Below are 19,562 nucleotides of genomic sequence, written 5' to 3' on the forward strand. Positions count from 1 at the left end.
TCTCGTATGTTATATAGTAGATGCGCCAACAATTTGCAACTCCTTGTTCTTTATTAGGGACATGCAGGATGTCTTTAGATACCTCACCTTTCTGGGAAATTTAATATTCTTTAAATATAATATCTTTTAAATATAATATACCTTTATATTTTTCTTTATAATATCTTTATATCCATCAGCATCTGTATTTATCTCAAGACCCTGGAAATCACCTCAAGCGCTCTATACATGAGCTGTATTTCAAGAGTTGATATATTGTCCCTGCAGGAATCTGAGCTACCATAGGTTTCTGGTTTTCTATTTTCAAGAAAAACACCTTGGTGTTAGTCACAATGAGTTGTAGGTTTTGGTGTACTGTTATTTTTCAAGTATGTCTTTATAAACCTCACAGCATCATGTGAAGAAGATAAATGCTACTACTTGCATTGTATAGTTTGAATTGTTGCAGCACTGTGAAACAATCTATCTTGGATGGATCAGAAGATCACCCAGAAATATGTCGGCATAATCCGTAAGTCCTGCATCCAAGTTCTCTAAATGCCTTAACTGATTGAGATTCCCCCCTTAATTCTCTTGTCAAATTATTTATAGTAGATATAGCCACATAGTTGGTAAGATATAAAAAATTTCTAATTATATCTAGTCAAATCAAATGACAATTATGTCTTTAGGTAAGTCTGCCAAACAAGGTTGGCAACAAGTCTGTCAACCAAAGAAGGTTGGCCAAAAATGTTTTGACCGAAGAAAGAGGAAGAATCCAGAGCATCTGCATACCAGACTCTATAAAATCTCCTTGGGACTATTTTGCCCTGCTCTCACTCAAAGTTTCAAGGTAAGTGTATGGGTTCTGTAGGATTGCAGAGACTGAGCAATTTCTCTTTATCTTGCATGTCTCGCTTCATTCTGACTGCTTCTGATAACCAGAAGGGAGGGCTTGCTTCTGGTAGCTGAAATTTTCAATCTGCTTTCCATGGCATCTTTTTATTTCCAATTTAAAATTTATCTCTGGAATACTATGGAACATAAGAAGAAATTTACCAACTTGTTAATATACTAGTGACTGACTTAGTGGCAAAACTCGCACCAGAATGATAATATTACAAAATTATAATCCATATTAAAAAATCTGTTCATAGTTAGAAGACTAAAATTATTTAGAATGCTGTGTCATTCTCAAGTGGGATGTAAGTACTTAGATGTTCAAATCAAAAATAGCTTTCAAAAGGTGTTATTGAAAATGACATACTAGTTTAAATACTGGAAAGATAGAAACTGTACGAGATTTCATCACTGGCACAGAAAACTATTGTCTACCTGAGGGAAAGTGTCTTCTTTCCCCCTCAGAGTCTTCTGCTGACGTGTCTTCAGTAACGTGTAGACATGACTTCTCCGGATGCTGAGATGGCTGCCTTTGGGGAGGCAGCTCCTTATCTCCGAAAGTCAGAAAAGGAGAGAATCGAGGCCCAGAACAAACCTTTTGATGCCAAGACATCCGTCTTTGTGGCCCATCCTAAGGAATCCTTTGTGAAAGGGACAATCCAGAGCAAAGAATCAGGGAAGGTCACTGTCCAGAGTGAAGCTGGAGAGGTGAGCAAAATGCAAGACTTCAGAACATAACTTAATTCCCACTCTGGGCTTTTAGCTGACATGTATCAGTCTCTCTTCCTTGGCAGACCCTGACTGTGAAGGATGATCAGGTCTTCCCCATGAACCCTCCCAAGTATGATAAAGTTGAGGACATGGCCATGATGACCCACCTCCACGAACCCGCTGTGCTGTACAACCTCAAAGAGCGTTATGCAACCTGGATGATCTACGTAAGTACCAGCAGCAGTCTTCCTTTGGGTAGCAGGAGGAACTGCTCTGCCAGGCTAAGTGGAAGCCAACGTGCTGTCTCCCTTCCTCGCAGACCTACTCGGGTCTCTTCTGCGTCACTGTCAACCCCTACAAGTGGCTGCCGGTGTACAACCCAGAGGTGGTGTTGGCCTACCGAGGCAAGAAGCGCCAGGAGGCCCCTCCACACATCTTCTCCATCTCTGACAACGCCTATCAGTTCATGTTAAATGGTGAGTTGCTTGATATCCCTTCAAATGATATTGTAGTGTGCACTTCAGGAAAAATCTTCCTTTTCTCTGCAGATAATCTTTGAACATACGGAGTCATGTTTACATCATATATGTCAGCTGAGTAAACTAGAATGCCCATCTTTAAATGAGATAAATGGCACAGAGAGCACACTGGGAATGTTGTAGAGGGAAGTCTGGAAGTTAAGTTTTGTAATTGTGGAGTAAAAAGTCTCATGGAAAGCAGAATTAGCAATGCTACAGAAGTCTTGGTGCTCTATCTTAACAAAAGCATGGAATCAAACATTACTAACTTAATATCCATATCAGAGAGTAAGAAAGAATCACTATAAATTGAAGTTCTAAATCCAAATAAGTACACTATCAGAGCTTTTTTACTGCCTTAGAACCCCAAAGGATAAGGGATTGTCAGGTGAAGGAGACAGAGCCTAAAAGGCAGGAGATACAATGGAAAATGAAAGATTGGCAGAATGATTAGATAAGAAATCGCTATTACCTCTCAAGAATAAGATCTCAGACTTACAATGAATAATGCTACAGAAATTTTGGCTCAGTGCTCATTAGGGCAGAAGAAAACAAAATGAACTTTAGAAATTACCTGGGGGGAAAAAAAACCCCAAGAGAACAAAAAGGGCAATAGCTCCATGATATCATATTCTGTTAAAAAGTGGAACATTGACATCTTGAATAATGCAGTCAGTTCTAGTTTTCTCACATTAAAAAAGGGGATAGTGGACCTGGAAAAGTTCACAGAGGGACAAAACAGTATTCATAGGCATGAAAAAAATTCAGTATGAATAACAAGTAAGTAAGGACACTTTGATGACGGAGAAGAGAAAATTGAAGGGATACGTGACAGAAATTTGTAAAATCAAGATCTGTATAGGAATAAAAGGTTGCATTGAAAGCAGAATCAGAATTCATTCTTTCCTTCTGTCTAACATTTGAACAGCTAGGACGCGTCAAAACGACTATCAGTTGAAACATTTTTAAAAAGGCAAAGGGAATCACAAATTGCATACAACATACTTAAGTCCTGGAAATTCTTTATCAAAGAAAATCATATGTCCTAAAGGTATATTTCAATAACTAAAGTAAGGAGATTAATTAATGCAAAGTCTACCCAAGCCATTACATGCAATTGTACTATGCCTGCCTCAAAAAATCCTTGAACTCAAGAGGGCCTATGGTCTGATCTTGGAAGGCTCTTGACACAAAGTGTCAATTCATTTTACAATATATGTTTTAGTCACTTGAATCATATTGACATTACAAAACAATATCTGGGTTTGGTTCTTTCTTATATAAAGAAATATCGATCTTGATTTAAAGAGAATTATCTTAAAAAGAAGCTAGTATTTTATCTTATATCCATATACAAATAAGACTTTAATTTTTTATTGGGGGAACTTCAAAAAATCCTGAAAGGGATTACGTGAAACATTTCCAGGGCATTTTAATTGGGAATTGGCTATCCAGTGTTCCTGCACTCTTAATGAAGCTTCACTTCACAGTTAGTTTCTGTCATAGATTCTGATTTCTTTGCAATTGAGGAGCACTAAGAAAACTCTCTGCCTTTTCACAGATCGCGAGAACCAGTCAATCCTGATCACGTACGTACACTCCCTGCCCGGGTCCCTGCGGGGCTGCCCGGTGCCAGGGGCCCTCCTGCCTGACCACACGCTCTCTGCCTCTCTCTTTGGTTTGACAGCGGAGAATCCGGTGCAGGGAAGACTGTGAACACAAAGCGTGTCATCCAGTACTTTGCAACAATTGCAGCGAGTGGCGAGAAGAAGAAAGAGGAGCAGCAGTCAGGCAAAATGCAGGTGAGTCAGGAAGAACAGACTGAACATTTGGCATGTAATTGCCACGTCAGCTAAACGCTGTAACTGAATAATTATCGTCCTGTAGAGAATGCTTGAGGGTGAAATCGTTAATTAATAGATGCTAGCTTGCGTCAATGCTTTCCTCTGTTCCTGGCATGATTTTTGGAAAGGATGACCAGCAATAATTATCGTCCTCAGGGAACGCTGGAGGATCAAATCATCAGCGCCAACCCACTGCTGGAGGCCTTTGGAAACGCCAAGACCGTGAGGAACGACAACTCCTCACGCTTTGTAAGTTGTTGCTTTGGAGAAAATCTCTCCCTCTCATTACAAGATAAGTGATGGCCCCAGCAGTATGCCACGTAAAGGAGACGTCAAAAGAACCCATCCAGGCTGAAATGCTGCTGCTTCTCCTTAACAGGGCAAATTCATCAGAATCCACTTTGGAGCTACAGGCAAACTGGCTTCTGCGGACATCGAGACTTGTAAGAGCCTCTCCTGGCCTGATCCCATTCCTTCCCAAATTCCCACCTCCATGTGTGTTCCTGTGCCTAACTCTGTCCTGCTGTCCTTGCCAGATCTGCTGGAGAAGTCCAGAGTCACTTTCCAGCTCAAGGCAGAAAGAAGCTACCACATATTTTACCAGGTCACCTCCAACAAGAAGCCAGAGCTAATTGGTAGGCAGGATCATTATGTCTTTTTGAGGATGATCTCTGAGCAAGAGTTCCCTCTATTACCTGGTTGGCAAAACTAAGCCTGTGCCTTGCCTTTTCCTGCTTTCAGACATGCTCCTCATCAGCACCAACCCTTATGATTTCCACTTTGTGAGTCAAGGTGAGGTCAGTGTTCCCAGCATTGATGACCAGGAGGAGCTCATGGCTACAGATGTAAGTAACACAGCAAAAAGGTACCTTCTGTACATGTCTCGAAGGTGACATAGATGACCTCTTAAGGACATGTATTTTGCTTCATTTCTTTGACTGCAGAGTGCCATTGACATCCTGGGCTTCACCGCTGATGAGAAGACAGCCATCTACAAGCTGACAGGGGCTGTCATGCACTATGGGAACTTGAAGTTCAAGCAGAAACAACGAGAGGAGCAGGCAGAGCCCGATGGCACAGAAGGTCCTTAGCAACTGACCTTTTAATAAGGAAATCCGTTTTGGGAAGATACTTTTTTTAGACAGGACAAAAGCTATAGCTTAATCAAGTGAAAACTAAGTACTGTTTGTTTTAGTGTGCATGAAGCTGTGAACCTGATTCTCTGATCTTTGGCCCATCTTATTGAATGGTACTCCTTCAGGTAGCTTTTTGATGGGCTAGTTTCATGCATTTTTCCATTTAGCATGCAGAGGGTTTTGACAAGCTTTTTTGAAGAGGCAGCCTCTCTAGTTTCATACATAGGCTCTAGGATTAGCTCTGGCATGTACATACTTCTCCTATTGGCAGTCTAGACCATGGCCTATTTAAATATAAGATGCCAAGTTGTACTCTTCATGTGCTTTTAAAGTGAAAGTTATTAAAAGCATTTTTTCAGTTTATAAATTTAGTTAAAATATTCAAGGAAAGGTTTCTTATGAATAACTACTTTCAGAAAAATACCAGTATTGGCTTTCATAGCTTTCCTGTATTCAATATGCTTGCTGTGATACTAGATTAAAAGATTTGCAGTCAAGAATTTTGAACATTGGTGTCATTTTGAGACACACACCCATTGATCAAATTCCAGTCCTTGTCCAATGATCATTTTTTTCTTTGTCTCTCTTGTCTTTCAGTTGCTGACAAGGCCGCTTACCTGATGGGTCTGAACTCAGCTGACCTGCTCAAAGCCCTGTGTTGTCCCCGAGTCAAGGTTGGGAATGAATATGTGACCAAAGGTCAAACTGTGGAGCAGGTAAAATAATCTGTTACTAGGAATACATGGTTATACCTCAGAATTTCTCTTCAGACAGATAAAGTTCCTTAAAATTTCTCTGTGCAGTAACTTTTGTGTATTTCCCCTTTGCTTTAGGTGCACAATGCTGTAGGTGCTCTAGCAAAGGCTGTCTACGAGAGGATGTTCTTGTGGATGGTTGTTCGTATCAACCAACAGCTGGATACCAAGCAGCCCAGACAGTACTTCATTGGTGTCCTGGACATTGCTGGCTTTGAGATCTTTGATGTAGGGAACAGGGATTTCACAACAACTTAATGGAAGGGAGAATGGGTGTTAAGAAAATTCTAAGACTTCTTTCATGAAGAGTCAGATTTTTTGTAAAAAATACTATGATCAAGAGATCTTACTATTAAAGATATTGGCCTTTTCAACCGTTAGATCTTAATAGGAAAGAAACTAATACCACTGCATGCAAGAATATTAAATTTAGTTAACAGAAAAGAAAAAAGGAAGAAATCCATGACAAAGTTATATGAGCCAAAGGTGTGGAAAATATTGAAAGAGAATAGGAAATGCTCATGCTGTTGGTGAAAGAACCCCAAAAGATTCCATACCAGCACATGGAAATATCTAAAGCCACTCTCTTAAGAGCAGAAAAATATTTGAGTAGCAAATTGAGGCGGTCTTCATGATCGGGGTGTTGGGAGAGGCAGAGTCTAGTAATAAATTTGTTCTGATAGGAGAAAGTGTGCTGAAGTTAATTACTAAATTTGCTTTAGAATTAAGGGATTCCAAAGAGATAAGGGATAATTATTGAAATTAAAGTATCCATATTATATGGAATGATAACATACAAGCAAAAAATATCTTTACATTACAATGAATTAGAAGTCTTTTCTCTCTTCAGAATGCAAGTACAGTCCCACTGAAGGATTTCTGGGAGAACAGATAGGGAAGGGGCCTTATATTTGTCTGAAGAGATGCTTGAAGGATCAGAACTACACAAGGAAAAGCCTTGTGGTGATGGCTGAACCTTGAAAATGTTGCATCTTTTTTTCCATTTGGCAGTTCAATAGCTTTGAGCAGCTGTGTATCAACTTCACCAATGAGAAACTGCAACAGTTCTTCAACCACCACATGTTCGTGCTGGAGCAGGAGGAGTACAAGAAGGAAGGAATTGAATGGACATTCATTGACTTTGGGATGGACCTGGCTGCCTGCATTGAGCTGATTGAGAAGGTATCCTTCCTGTTCAGGTGCATGTGTATGGAATGCACCATATGCACCGTATGCAATGTTGGAATTCTCTAGTTATTGAGGGATACATACAGAATTTGGTTATGTCTGGATTAAAATGATAAATTTCAGTTATTAAAGTGCTCTGTATTTCTGTAATTTGTAATGTTGCCAGCAATGGTTAAAAGTAGTTCCACAAGTAAAGGCGAAACAGCAAGGATGGAAAATGAACCTCAGTTAATTTTATGTGACATATTGTCCAGAAAACAACAGAAGCAACCTTATCTTCTGATTTGTTTCACAGCTTTCTGTCCTAACACTAGCCTCTTTCCAACCAAAGAATCTGTTTCTCCCTCTTGTCTGTTGTAATGTCTTCCAGCCCATGGGCATCTTCTCCATCCTGGAAGAGGAGTGCATGTTCCCCAAGGCAACTGACACCTCTTTCAAGAACAAGCTCTATGACCAGCATCTGGGCAAGTCCGCCAACTTCCAGAAGCCCAAACTTGTCAAAGGCAAGGCTGAGGCCCACTTCTCCCTGATACACTACGCTGGTACAGTGGACTACAACACCAATGGCTGGCTGGAGAAGAACAAAGACCCGCTGAACGAAACTGTCATTGGGTTGTACCAGAAATCATCTCTGAAAACACTGGCTTTACTCTTTGCCAACTATGGTGGAGCAGATGCAGGTCAGCTCTGTGAAAATTGTATTTTCAATGTGGTAAAATGTTGACAGGAAATCAAACAGGAAAACTTAAATGTTTAAAAATTGTTTTCTGTTCTGTAGTTCAATGTTCAACATCAATATTTTAATATTGTTTTCCCCTTCTTTCATTTACAGAGGCTGGTGGCAAGAAGGGTGGCAAGAAGAAGGGTTCTTCTTTCCAGACTGTCTCAGCTCTTTTCCGGGTATGTACTGGTTTCCTCACTTTGTCTCTTTTTACTTGAAGAAAGGGAATTTAAAATGTGAAAAGTGATGTTATAACTCTTGAAGTCCTATAGCAAGAGGATGAAGAATATTATGTACTATAGGTAAATTTTCTTTCCATTTAAATGATGGACTAGTTTCTTCTCTTTTTCAACATGGAATTATATTCTCTCATTCATATATCAAAATGAAAACTCTTTCAAATGGTTGAGAATATTGTCATTCAGATCTTTTTTCATACACCTCTTTTTTAAGCTAAATGTGAAATTGAGATAGGTCAATTTCTTTCAGCTACTGCACAGAGTTCAAAATGTTTTATGAAACAGAGATTTTGGACTTCTGAATATTGCTACCATGTACAATTCATAAATAATGAAGCAGTTCTGAAAAACAGAAAGGCTGGCTTTAAGATTATCACATATGAAAGACTAAGCAGTTTATTGATTCAGGAAGGCAAGCATAGGGAATTGTTTATGACTTTCAAAGCCATGAGTCTCAGGCTCAAATGAGTTATATCCCAGTTTTTGTAAATAACAAATTATGATGACACAGTAACCAAATTATAATTCCTTTTAATAGAAATGTTCAACAGCAAAAGATGAATGAAGGCATAATCTTTTGTACATTAATATGGAAATTTTGCAACCTAGTATAAATCTGGCAAATTATTAACTCCTTTCCATGGATGAAATACATGCAGCTGCAGGGATGCAGATCTTTCAATTGTTGATCTAAACTTTACCTTGTAATCTCACAGGAGAATTTAAACAAGCTGATGACAAATCTACGCAGCACTCACCCCCATTTTGTACGATGCATCATCCCAAATGAAACAAAAACACCTGGTAAGGGGATCTAATAGGGGGAAAACTCAGGCCAGAGAACCTCTTCTCCTGCGTATTAAACAGTGGAGTAGTCACTCATGGATGGTGTTTGTTAGGTGCCATGGAGCATGAGCTGGTGCTGCATCAGCTGCGATGCAATGGTGTGCTGGAAGGGATCAGGATTTGCAGGAAAGGATTCCCCAGCAGAGTCCTGTATGCTGACTTCAAACAAAGGTGAGAGCGCTCCACCTTTCTCCCCATTCTTTTCCTGTTCCACACCTTCTATGTCCTAAATTACTTAAATTACTACACAGTTTAGTGTATACACTCTGTAATCAAATCACATTTCAGTAGTCTACTACTGGAAAACAATGAGGTTACATAAAAGTTGCCTTGACTTTCCATCCACTTCACATCCGAACAACAATACATGTTTCCACCCAATGTCCTAAAAATGCCTCTGAACTGTCTTTAGGGAGGTCTGCCCCTATCAATGACGTAGTCAGCTGTTGCTGAAAATGACCAGCTGAGAGCCGTTGCTGAGAACAGGCTGAGTATCCTAACACAAATGTTGAGTTGTGTTAGTAGTAGTACTAATAGAAGTATCCCTGAGAAGTAATACAAAAATGTTTCACTACCAGTTCACGATGATAGGACGTGGGTGATGATCAGGATTCCCTTGGACTCTGAGTTAACAGTACGAAATCTTCACTGACACTGTCTTGAAAGAATGGACTGTCTCTCTAATACATGACATTACTCAGTCAGACAGTCAGCTCTTGCTGAGAAGGCTGTGGGGTTCAGTCGCAGTGGTGGTTTCAGTAATGCGGATTTCTTCATGTTCTGCTTTCTCCTACAGATACAGAGTGCTTAATATAAGTGCTATTCCAGAAGGTCAGTTCATGGATAGCAAGAAGGCTTCGGAGAAGCTTCTTGGGTCCATTGATGTGGACCACACCCAATACAGATTTGGTCACACCAAGGTAGAATAAGTCCTGCATTCAAACACTGTGTGCCTCTGTTATGCACTACTTGAGACTGATGTGTTACAATGTTCCCTTTCTTAAGGTGTTCTTCAAAGCTGGGCTGATAGGTCTGCTGGAGGAGATGAGAGATGAGAAACTAGCAGAGATTATGACCAGGACACAAGCCAGGTGCAGGGGCTTCCTGATGAGAGTGGAGTATCGGAAAATGGTGGAGAGGAGGTAGACATTTCTCACCCACGTATCATGTTCTCACAGGTCTTGGCTAATTGAGTCTAAATTCATCCAACCCAAGGTATGTAATAACCATGTGATCTTTATTTCAGGGATGCCTTGTTCTGTATCCAGTACAATGTTCGTGCATTCATGAACGTCAAGCACTGGCCCTGGATGAAGCTGTTCTTCAAGATCAAGCCCTTGCTCAGGAGTGCAGAATCTGAGAAGGAGATGGCCAACATGAAACAGGAGTTTGAGAAAACTAAGGAAGAGCTTGCAAAGTCTGAGGCAAAGAGGAAGGAGCTGGAGGAGAAAATGGTGACCTTACTGCAGGAGAAAAATGATCTGCAACTCCAAGTACAGGCAGTGAGTATCACCGTTCATGTGTCCCTGGGAAAAGAATGATATACAGTCAGAATGCTTCTTACCCTAGGCAGGGACTTGCAGGAAGCTGACAAACGTGCAGTAGAAAACAGTCTAAATGACACACACTAACGCTGGGTAAACAGGCACTGACGGGGGCGTGGCGAGTCTCATGGCAGCCCCACATGAGGCTCGGCTTTCCCGCTGTCTGAGGAAGGAGCCACGTAACGCTAGCCAACACGTAATCCACAGCAGAGAGCTCTGAACTGGAAGGGAAGTATCTCCATCTAGTCAACTTTCAAAGCAGTGTATCTGTCTAGCAGAGTAAAGGCAAACCTGAGAAGGACCCACTTTTCCTACTGACAGCTACACTAGAAGGCCTTGATTACTTTCAGAAACAAACTCGGTTAGGAAAAGGCAGTTTCTTCACACCAAACAAAACACCACTTGCTCCACTAAATTATTCTCACAAAGCCTTTACTCCCCAAATATTACGAGGTTCATGATGAGTCAATTAAAAAGAAGACGCTATTGAATACCTTTTCTGCCAGGAAAAAAGACTCCAAGCCCTTGCTCCTGCTGAAACTAGTAACTGAAGTGACCGCTGTTCTGTTGTGCTTGTGGGTGCATGAGGTATTCTCATAGCTACTCTCTCAGTGAGGCATTTTTAAGAGACACAAAAAATTTGGAATCAATGTTGATTCCAGAGGAACAGGTTTCCCAGTAGAGACCGGGCAAGATCTTCCAGTTGCTGGAGTGGAAGGCCAGGTTCAGCCCCCACTTTAACACGTGCCTACTCAGTGATACAAAAGACAGAGTGGAGAAACTTCAAAACATTACAACCCCCACAAACCTGTGTCTCCCCACCAGGAAGCAGATAGCTTGGCTGATGCTGAGGAAAGATGTGACCAGCTCATCAAAACCAAAATCCAGCTGGAAGCCAAAATCAAGGAGGTGACTGAAAGGGCTGAGGATGAGGAAGAAATCAATGCTGAGCTGACAGCCAAGAAGAGGAAACTGGAGGATGAGTGTTCAGAGCTGAAGAAAGATATTGATGACCTCGAGTTAACGTTGGCCAAGGTTGAGAAGGAAAAGCATGCCACCGAAAACAAGGTACTCACACAGTGAGTCACATAAAGGGTGAAGGGACAGATGCCTCCCACATCAGCCTGGTATCCTCAGAGCAAGGCTAGGTTTGGAACATACCAGGAGCATCACAACGGGGCAGCTAGGCAGCCCAAATAAAAACCAAGCTCCTGGCTAAGCACTGCAAAGTGAAAAGGTCGCTGCAGTAGCAGTCAAGCCTTCTACACAGACTTTTGTAACTTTCTTACAATCAACAGGTGAAAAACCTCACAGAGGAGATGGCAGCCCTGGACGAGACCATTGCCAAGCTGACAAAAGAGAAGAAAGCCCTCCAAGAGGCCCATCAGCAGACACTGGATGACCTGCAGGCAGAAGAGGACAAAGTCAATACTCTGACCAAAGCTAAGACCAAGCTGGAGCAGCAAGTGGATGATGTAAGCACACATGTAGCTAAATGAACAAGAAAACTTTGTAGAGGAAAGCGTAGCCAGCAGAGCACTGATGGTCTTGCTCTTTTTAGCTGGAAGGGTCCCTGGAGCAAGAGAAGAAACTGCGCATGGACCTTGAGAGAGCTAAGAGGAAACTGGAAGGAGACCTGAAGCTGGCAAATGACAGCATAATGGATTTGGAAAATGATAAGCAGCAGCTGGATGAGAAACTGAAGAAGTAAGTGTGGCTGTGGGGCCCCTGAGTGCTGGGCTGGGGCACTTGTCTTTTTTTCTTTGAGCTCTAACCCACTTTGCTTTGCCCAAAGGAAAGACTTTGAAATCAGCCAGTTCCAGAGCAAAATCGAGGATGAGCAAGCCCTGGGCATGCAGTTACAGAAGAAGATCAAGGAGCTGCAGGCAAGTCTCTCTTCCTTCTCTTCTGCCCTTCAGAAATACAGCAGGTAGGAGGAGGGCCCGGGTGTGAAGGGTCCGTAATGTTCCCCAGGCCCGTATTGAGGAACTGGAGGAGGAAATTGAGGCAGAGAGGACCTCTCGGGCAAAAGCAGAGAAGCATCGGGCTGACCTCTCCAGGGAGCTAGAGGAGATCAGTGAGCGCCTGGAGGAAGCAGGAGGGGCTACCGCAGCTCAGATTGAGATGAACAAGAAGCGTGAGGCAGAATTTCAGAAGATGCGTCGTGACCTTGAAGAGGCCACGCTGCAGCACGAAGCCACGGCTGCCGCCCTGCGGAAGAAGCACGCGGACAGCACAGCTGAGCTTGGGGAGCAGATCGACAACCTGCAACGAGTGAAGCAGAAGCTGGAGAAGGAGAAGAGCGAGCTGAAGATGGAGATTGACGACTTGACCAGTAACATGGAGTCTGTCTCCAAAGCCAAGGTATGGAATTGCAGTAGAACATGCTCACAGGGCCAAGGTATGGCACATAGGCTACATCTACCAGTCACGTTCTCATAAAAAAAATCCCTGCTGTGAGGATAAGGCAGAGTCCAGGTGTTCATCTCCTTTCCTTCCTTGTGTTGGCTATCTAGGCAAATCTGGAGAAGATGTGCCGCACTCTGGAAGACCAGCTGAGTGAGATTAAAACTAAGGAGGAGCAGAATCAGCGCATGATCAATGACCTCAGTGCTCAAAGAGCTCGTCTGCAGACAGAGTCAGGTGAGACATCCTTATTCCTGAGGTGCCATGGGAGGATCTGCACACCATGAGCATACCACAGGGTGCAAAGGGACAACTGGTATAACCTCTCCAGGCCACTCCTGATTATATGCGTTTACAGGCAGAAACTGTCATAGTATTAATAGTCTAGTTACTTTTCTTCATTTTACTTTTCCCAGGTGAATATTCACGCCAGGTGGAGGAAAAGGATGCTCTGATTTCTCAGCTGTCTAGGGGCAAGCAAGGATTTACCCAACAGATTGAGGAACTCAAGAGACATCTAGAGGAAGAAACAAAGGTCTGGAAGTACCCTACTGTCCACAACATACATCACCAAAACACATGTAGTACTGGAGGGAACACCAGTAATGGACATACCCCAACTCATAAGCTAGAGAGGGAAGGAAGTGTAATGATTTTGATGCTGGAGGAAGTCATCCACAAGGCTTTCGTGAGATTCTGACGATACTCTCTAAGACAGGATTCAGACACATACGTCGTAACATTTACAGAAACAGCAGATTACTGTCCCCAGAGCACCTGTCACTAACACATCCTGATCCTCCAGCAGGAGGATCTGATGAAGGCTTTGTCAGCTCCCAGCTTTGCATTTGCCTAATTAGAGTTCCATTCTAATTTCACTGCCAAGAGGCATCTCAAGACAAGTATTCCAGTTACCATTCCCAATGTCCCCACAGGCCAAGAATGCGCTGGCCCACGGCTTGCAGTCTGCTCGCCACGACTGTGACTTGCTCCGGGAACAATATGAGGAGGAGCAGGAAGCCAAGGGGGAGCTGCAGCGCGCCCTGTCCAAGGCCAACAGCGAAGTGGCCCAGTGGAGAACCAAATACGAGACGGACGCTATTCAGCGCACGGAGGAGCTGGAGGAGGCCAAGTACGTGGGAAGTGGGATGTCGAAAGGCTGGAGAAGACTGAGACTGAGACTGTCAAGGGAAATTGGAAATTGGAGTCTCTGAGAGCGGGTTAGGACAGGGGTGGGACAAAGGCAAGGATATACTGTCTTTGTGGTAGAGGGGAGAGAGGGAGAGAGAAGAAAAGTGTGCTGTGGCAAAAGTGTGGATTGGAAGGACAAACGTAGCCTTCAGAGCTAGAAAGCCTAAGGCAGGCCAAATACTCAGTAGGTGCTAGGACACAGAAGTGATAGGCCCTTTAGGCTGCATGCAGTCTTGGAACAGAAAAAACGCTGTGAAAAGTGCTAGGCTGAAAGCCCCCAAAGTGGCCAACCGTCCTCTCATGAACAGTACAAAATTGTCTCCCCTCTGAGCTCTAACCTGGAGCTGTGCTTATCTCCTCCCAGGAAGAAGCTGGCACAGCGCCTGCAGGATGCAGAGGAACACGTTGAAGCTGTGAATGCCAAATGTGCCTCCCTGGAAAAGACAAAGCAGAGGCTGCAGAATGAAGTGGAGGACCTGATGATTGACGTGGAGCGGTCAAATGCTGCCTGCGCAGCTCTGGATAAGAAGCAGAAGAACTTTGACAAGGTCTTTTGGGCTCCAGGCCTGGGGTTCCCGAGCAGAGCATCCCCTCCTGATTGCCACATCCATATTCACACCCAGTTTCTCTTCAGATCCTGGCAGATTGGAAGCAGAAGTATGAGGAAACGCAGGCTGAGCTGGAAGCCTCCCAGAAGGAGTCTCGCTCTCTCAGCACGGAGCTGTTTAAGATGAAGAATGCCTATGAGGAGTCCTTGGACCACCTGGAAACGCTGAAGCGTGAGAACAAGAACCTGCAGCGTAAGTCCCTGGCCCTCTGCTCCTGGCAGGGCTTTCTCACAAGCTTGTCTACTGAGCATTCCACCTGGGCCTGTGCCTGCAGGTCTGCGAAGATGGCTGTCACCTTGGTGTGGCAGGGCCCTTCCCATTCGGCTCTGTGCCTGACCATGCCATTGGTCTTTGTTCCCTCAGAGGAGATTTCCGACCTCACGGAGCAGATTGCCGAGGGAGGAAAGGCGATTCACGAGCTGGAGAAAGTCAAGAAGCAGATTGAGCAGGAGAAATCTGAAATCCAGGCTGCTCTGGAGGAAGCTGAGGTACACACAGTGCTAATAAATGGTGTCCGGACTGAAAGTATGGGAATAGTTATCTGCAGCCATGGCAATAAAGCAAGCCTAGATTTCATGAAGTACTGCATAAGTGATCACTTAGAAAGGAAGCGGTAGTTTAAGTCACTGTTCCTGCTGACTTGTCCAGGCCTCCCTGGAACATGAAGAGGGGAAGATCCTGCGCCTCCAGCTTGAGCTCAACCAGGTGAAGTCTGAGGTTGACAGGAAGATAGCAGAGAAAGATGAGGAGATCGACCAGATGAAGAGAAACCACCTCAGAATTGTGGAGTCCATGCAGAGCACCCTGGACGCTGAGATCAGGAGCAGGAATGAAGCCCTGCGGCTGAAGAAGAAGATGGAGGGAGACCTGAATGAAATGGAGATCCAGCTGAGCCATGCCAACCGCGTGGCTGCCGAGGCACAAAAGAACCTGAGAAACACACAGGCAGTGCTCAAGGTTTGTTTAGCAAAGATACATATAGAACAATGTCTTACCTTACGTTTTCAAAACTCAAGAGTGCTGTGCCACCTTGTAATTTCTCTCGTGTCTCTTATCAGGATACCCAGCTACACTTGGACGATGCTCTCAGGACACAGGAGGACCTGAAGGAGCAGGTGGCCATGGTGGAGCGCAGAGCAAACCTGTTGCAGGCTGAAGTTGAGGAGCTACGGGCAGCCCTGGAGCAGACGGAGCGGTCGAGGAAAGTGGCTGAGCAGGAGCTTCTGGATGCCACTGAACGTGTGCAGCTCCTCCACACCCAGGTCAGGCACTCTGCTGTAAGGTAATCCCATCAACAAGGGATAACAAGGAATGTGAGTGCTATGCATCTTGGAAGTGATTACTGTGTAAACACTTGAAGAGCTATGCCGTAATACGGCCAGTATAGCCAGCCACCCAGTCTGGTTTGCTGCTATGGCTCTAAAGAGGACTCTTGCATTAAAGACTTTCATAAACAACACTCGCACTTTCAACCGGATGTGGAGGCATTAGGTCTAACAGTACAAATCACGCCTTTCCTGTTGCACAGAACACCAGCTTGATCAACACCAAGAAGAAGCTGGAAACAGACATTGCCCAAATCCAGGGTGAAATGGAGGATACGATCCAGGAAGCCCGCAATGCTGAAGAGAAGGCCAAGAAGGCCATCACGGATGTGAGTCGGGGGCTCCTTTCACTGCTGATGGTGGATGTATTCTCCCCCAAACTCTCTCCAGCCCCAAAATGGCTTTGTCCCTTTGCTCTCATCAGGCAGCCATGATGGCAGAAGAGCTGAAGAAGGAGCAGGACACCAGCGCCCACCTGGAGAGGATGAAGAAGAACCTGGACCAGACGGTGAAGGACCTGCAGCACCGTCTGGACGAGGCTGAGCAGTTGGCACTGAAGGGAGGCAAGAAGCAACTCCAGAAGCTGGAGGCCAGAGTGCGTAGGGCTGGTATTTGTGCATGAGTGAACATGTCACGTTAAGCAGCCAGCAGGGAAGCTCCAAAGATGGGCTTCTCATTGCAGGTGCGGGAGCTGGAGGGGGAGGTTGATGCTGAGCAGAAGCGCAGCGCTGAAGCTGTGAAGGGTGTGCGCAAGTACGAGAGGAGGGTGAAGGAGCTGACCTACCAGGTAAGGCAGGAGGCCTCCTTGGGCTGACACAGTTTTCTCACAGCAAGTCAGATTTTGTGCACACAATCCCCATGGGGAATTGTTAAGCTCACATGATGCAGAACCAATAATTCATTCTCTTTCCTGCTTACCGACCACTCTAGTCTGAGGAGGACCGGAAGAATATTCTCAGGCTGCAGGATCTGGTGGACAAGCTGCAAATGAAGGTGAAATCCTACAAGAGACAAGCTGAGGAAGCTGTAAGTATTGCTTGGAGAATGGGCAAGAGCCACCTTCCATCGAGGCAGCATGCTCATTGAGATGAGTATGAATACCAGGGAAGGAGCATGAAGGAAACTCCCAAGAGACAACGGTCTTGGCCACGCCGGTTTGCTATCATGTCATGAGGCCTTGCTGAGTTCTGGGCCCCCTGCAGTCAGGGATGAGCTGAGGGAAGTTCTGCAGCCTGTTTTATACAGGAGGTCAGACTGAACAAACCCAGGGGCCACATCCACTGACTGAGAAGTTCATGCATCTCTGCTAGTAATCAACAGCAGAAGGCTTCAGGGTCTTTCTCAATCAGTCACACTGATAGTTGGGCAGCAAGACGTGGGAGAATAAGTACACAAATGACAAATCCAAGTGACAAAATAGCTCCTCAAGAGTGGCACAGTACTGGTGAAGCTTGTCAGAGTGGGGTCCTGAATAAGGGAGGATGAGGAGGTCTGTGTGAGGCTTATGTGTAAGCAGTGGTGGGTGGAGGATGGAAGTTTGTGCCTTCCCCCGGGGAAGAGCCGCAGCCCCGCAAGGCCGAGGCGCAGGAGGAAAGAACCCCTGCCCTGGGCTCCTCACCACCGACTCCCTCTCCCCGCACAGGAGGAGCTGTCCAATGTCAACCTCTCCAAGTTCCGCAAGATCCAGCACGAGCTGGAGGAAGCCGAGGAGCGGGCTGACATTGCAGAGTCACAGGTCAACAAGCTCCGAGTGAAGAGCCGGGAGATTCATGGCAAGAAGATAGAAGAGGAAGAGTGAGGATGTCATGAGGCAGCAAAGTGACCTGAGGGCAGCACAAAATGTGAACCTCTTGGTCGCTTTCTTCTGCAATGAGTCTTTGTAATTGTGTCTATAGAATAAAGCCTGTAGATTCCTTTGCATACAGAACATGAGTAGTTTCTTGTCACTCTCTCTGTTTTGCTTTTGTCTCCCTAGTTAGCTATGGGATCCCATTAAACTTTGTCTATTGCTGAATATTTAGCTTGTGTCCATTAGCTGTCTGATGTGTAGCACATGCTTTTATTTCACATCAGTTAAAAGTATAAGTAATAATGTATTTTTCTTGCTAGGGGAAAGGGTGTAGAAGACAATCAATTTAGAACAGACACAGCACTGTTTAGATGCTTCACTGATACCACACAATTATGCAATTTTTCTCCCCCCAAACTGGCTACTATTCCCTTCACCTACACCTCTTGGCTCCAGAATTTCATAGAACTGCTGGGCACTTCATAGGGCCACATCATGACAATATTTTTTTCTCAGGAGGGGAAGAGAATGGAGAACATTGGTAAATACTTTTTCCTTCATTCAGACCCTGATCTGAACAGCAGAGGCTCACTGGGCATGTACAGCTGTGAATTCTCATGTGCTCTGTCAGCCATCTCAGCTGGATTATTCTTATGCATTACGTGTTGCCTCTGGGTGAAAGACACATGGACAGTGTCATGGTATGTTAAAAGAAAAACATACACAGAGATGTCTGCCTAAGCTGGTATCTTCATAGCACCAACAGCTCTGCACTTCAAGGTAACTTCTGTCCCTTATTTTCAGGAAGACCAGACAACCTTGGAGGATTTTCTCAGAAAGACTGAAGGAGCCCTGGGTGAGAGATGAATGCTAACTGAACCAGATAGAAGTCAGAAAAAAATGAGGAGTGAAGAGCAGCTGGCAACGAAGGGAAAACAAGAAGCACATTATGAAGTGGAGGGCAGAGTAAGTGTTGATGCTGAATACTTTTGACAGTGTAGTTCTTTCCAGCTCTACCATGCATGTGCTGGTGTTTGAAGGAGGAGCTAGTTCCTGCACTGAGCACTGGGCCTAGCAGGGCACAATGGATTGGAGTGGAGATGGCATGGCAGGCTGAGGAGAGAATGACTCTGACCTGCTGAACTGAGAGTTGCCTTAAATAGCCCTTCCTTTACAGGTTGAATCCTTTAAAAAATGCAAACTTGCACAACAGCATCCAGTGTAACAACACTGATTCTCTGCTCGCTCTTATCAGGAAGAAAGGTGTGCTTCCATCCAGCATCTATCTACATCACTTTTAGGTGCACTGCTTGACTTTTGCTCATTTCACAGGGAAAAGGGGCACCTGTGCAAAAAAAGACCCTAGGTCTAACAAGATCTTGCAATGCCCAAGAAAGCCAACAGAAAATGAAAATGTGCAGGCAAGCATTTGCAGGATCTCTGGGCTTTGTGGTGTCTTGTATTTGGACAGAGAACACATTTCCCTATTGGCAAGTATCAGGGTAAAAAGGAGAAAATTGAGGCAGCTGGGAGGAGAGAACCAGGTATCTTCATGCTGGATGCATGCCTGAACTGCTGAGGGACCATTCCTGACTCCTAGCTCCATTCTAGTCCCTACAGAGAACTGGACTCCTTCCTAGGACTGGGAGCAGGCATAGAGTCCTGGGCATCCACTTCTTGAGAAGTGAACCAAACAGCAGGCCATTGCACAAAGCATGTCTGTGCATTTCTGTGTATGGGACAGGGGAAGGAAGGACAGCCTCCACCTCAAATGGATTTTGAGAGTAGAAAATGATGCTGCCAGTTAGAACACACCCACCAAATCAGGCACCCCAAGGGAACACAGAGACAAACACAGAGTT

The 19,562-nt window shown here is 44.5% G+C and overlaps 1 protein-coding gene across 2 annotated transcripts; it reads left to right on the plus strand.

Moving 5' to 3' along the window:
* Window positions 1-767: 767 nt before the first annotated feature.
* Window positions 768-17,835, plus strand: LOC143167979 (myosin heavy chain, skeletal muscle, adult-like). Of its 2 annotated transcripts, XM_076353978.1 has the most exons (39): window positions 768-832; window positions 1,345-1,587; window positions 1,674-1,817; window positions 1,910-2,066; window positions 3,670-3,697; window positions 3,796-3,910; window positions 4,109-4,201; window positions 4,332-4,395; window positions 4,489-4,587; window positions 4,694-4,797; window positions 4,897-5,035; window positions 5,686-5,804; window positions 5,922-6,071; window positions 6,855-7,025; window positions 7,402-7,711; window positions 7,864-7,931; window positions 8,708-8,795; window positions 8,891-9,008; window positions 9,634-9,757; window positions 9,843-9,979; window positions 10,084-10,339; window positions 11,207-11,449; window positions 11,680-11,856; window positions 11,943-12,088; window positions 12,177-12,267; window positions 12,356-12,745; window positions 12,898-13,024; window positions 13,204-13,322; window positions 13,723-13,919; window positions 14,343-14,526; window positions 14,613-14,778; window positions 14,950-15,074; window positions 15,235-15,543; window positions 15,645-15,848; window positions 16,115-16,240; window positions 16,336-16,506; window positions 16,594-16,698; window positions 16,842-16,937; window positions 17,554-17,835. In XM_076353978.1, the coding sequence occupies exons 2-39, from the start codon at window positions 1,381-1,383 to the stop codon at window positions 17,707-17,709; spliced, it is 5,823 nt and encodes a 1,940-aa protein (XP_076210093.1). In that variant the 5' UTR covers window positions 768-832; window positions 1,345-1,380; the 3' UTR covers window positions 17,710-17,835. The 2 variants fall into 2 exon arrangements, with proteins under 2 accessions (XP_076210093.1, XP_076210094.1); XM_076353979.1 differs by lacking the exon at window positions 768-832 and having other exon boundaries at window positions 1,335-1,587.
* The last annotated feature ends 1,727 nt before the right edge of the window (window positions 17,836-19,562 follow it).

Source organism: Aptenodytes patagonicus, chromosome 16 (assembly GCF_965638725.1).
Source record: "Aptenodytes patagonicus chromosome 16, bAptPat1.pri.cur, whole genome shotgun sequence".
Taxonomy (NCBI): domain Eukaryota; kingdom Metazoa; phylum Chordata; class Aves; order Sphenisciformes; family Spheniscidae; genus Aptenodytes; species Aptenodytes patagonicus.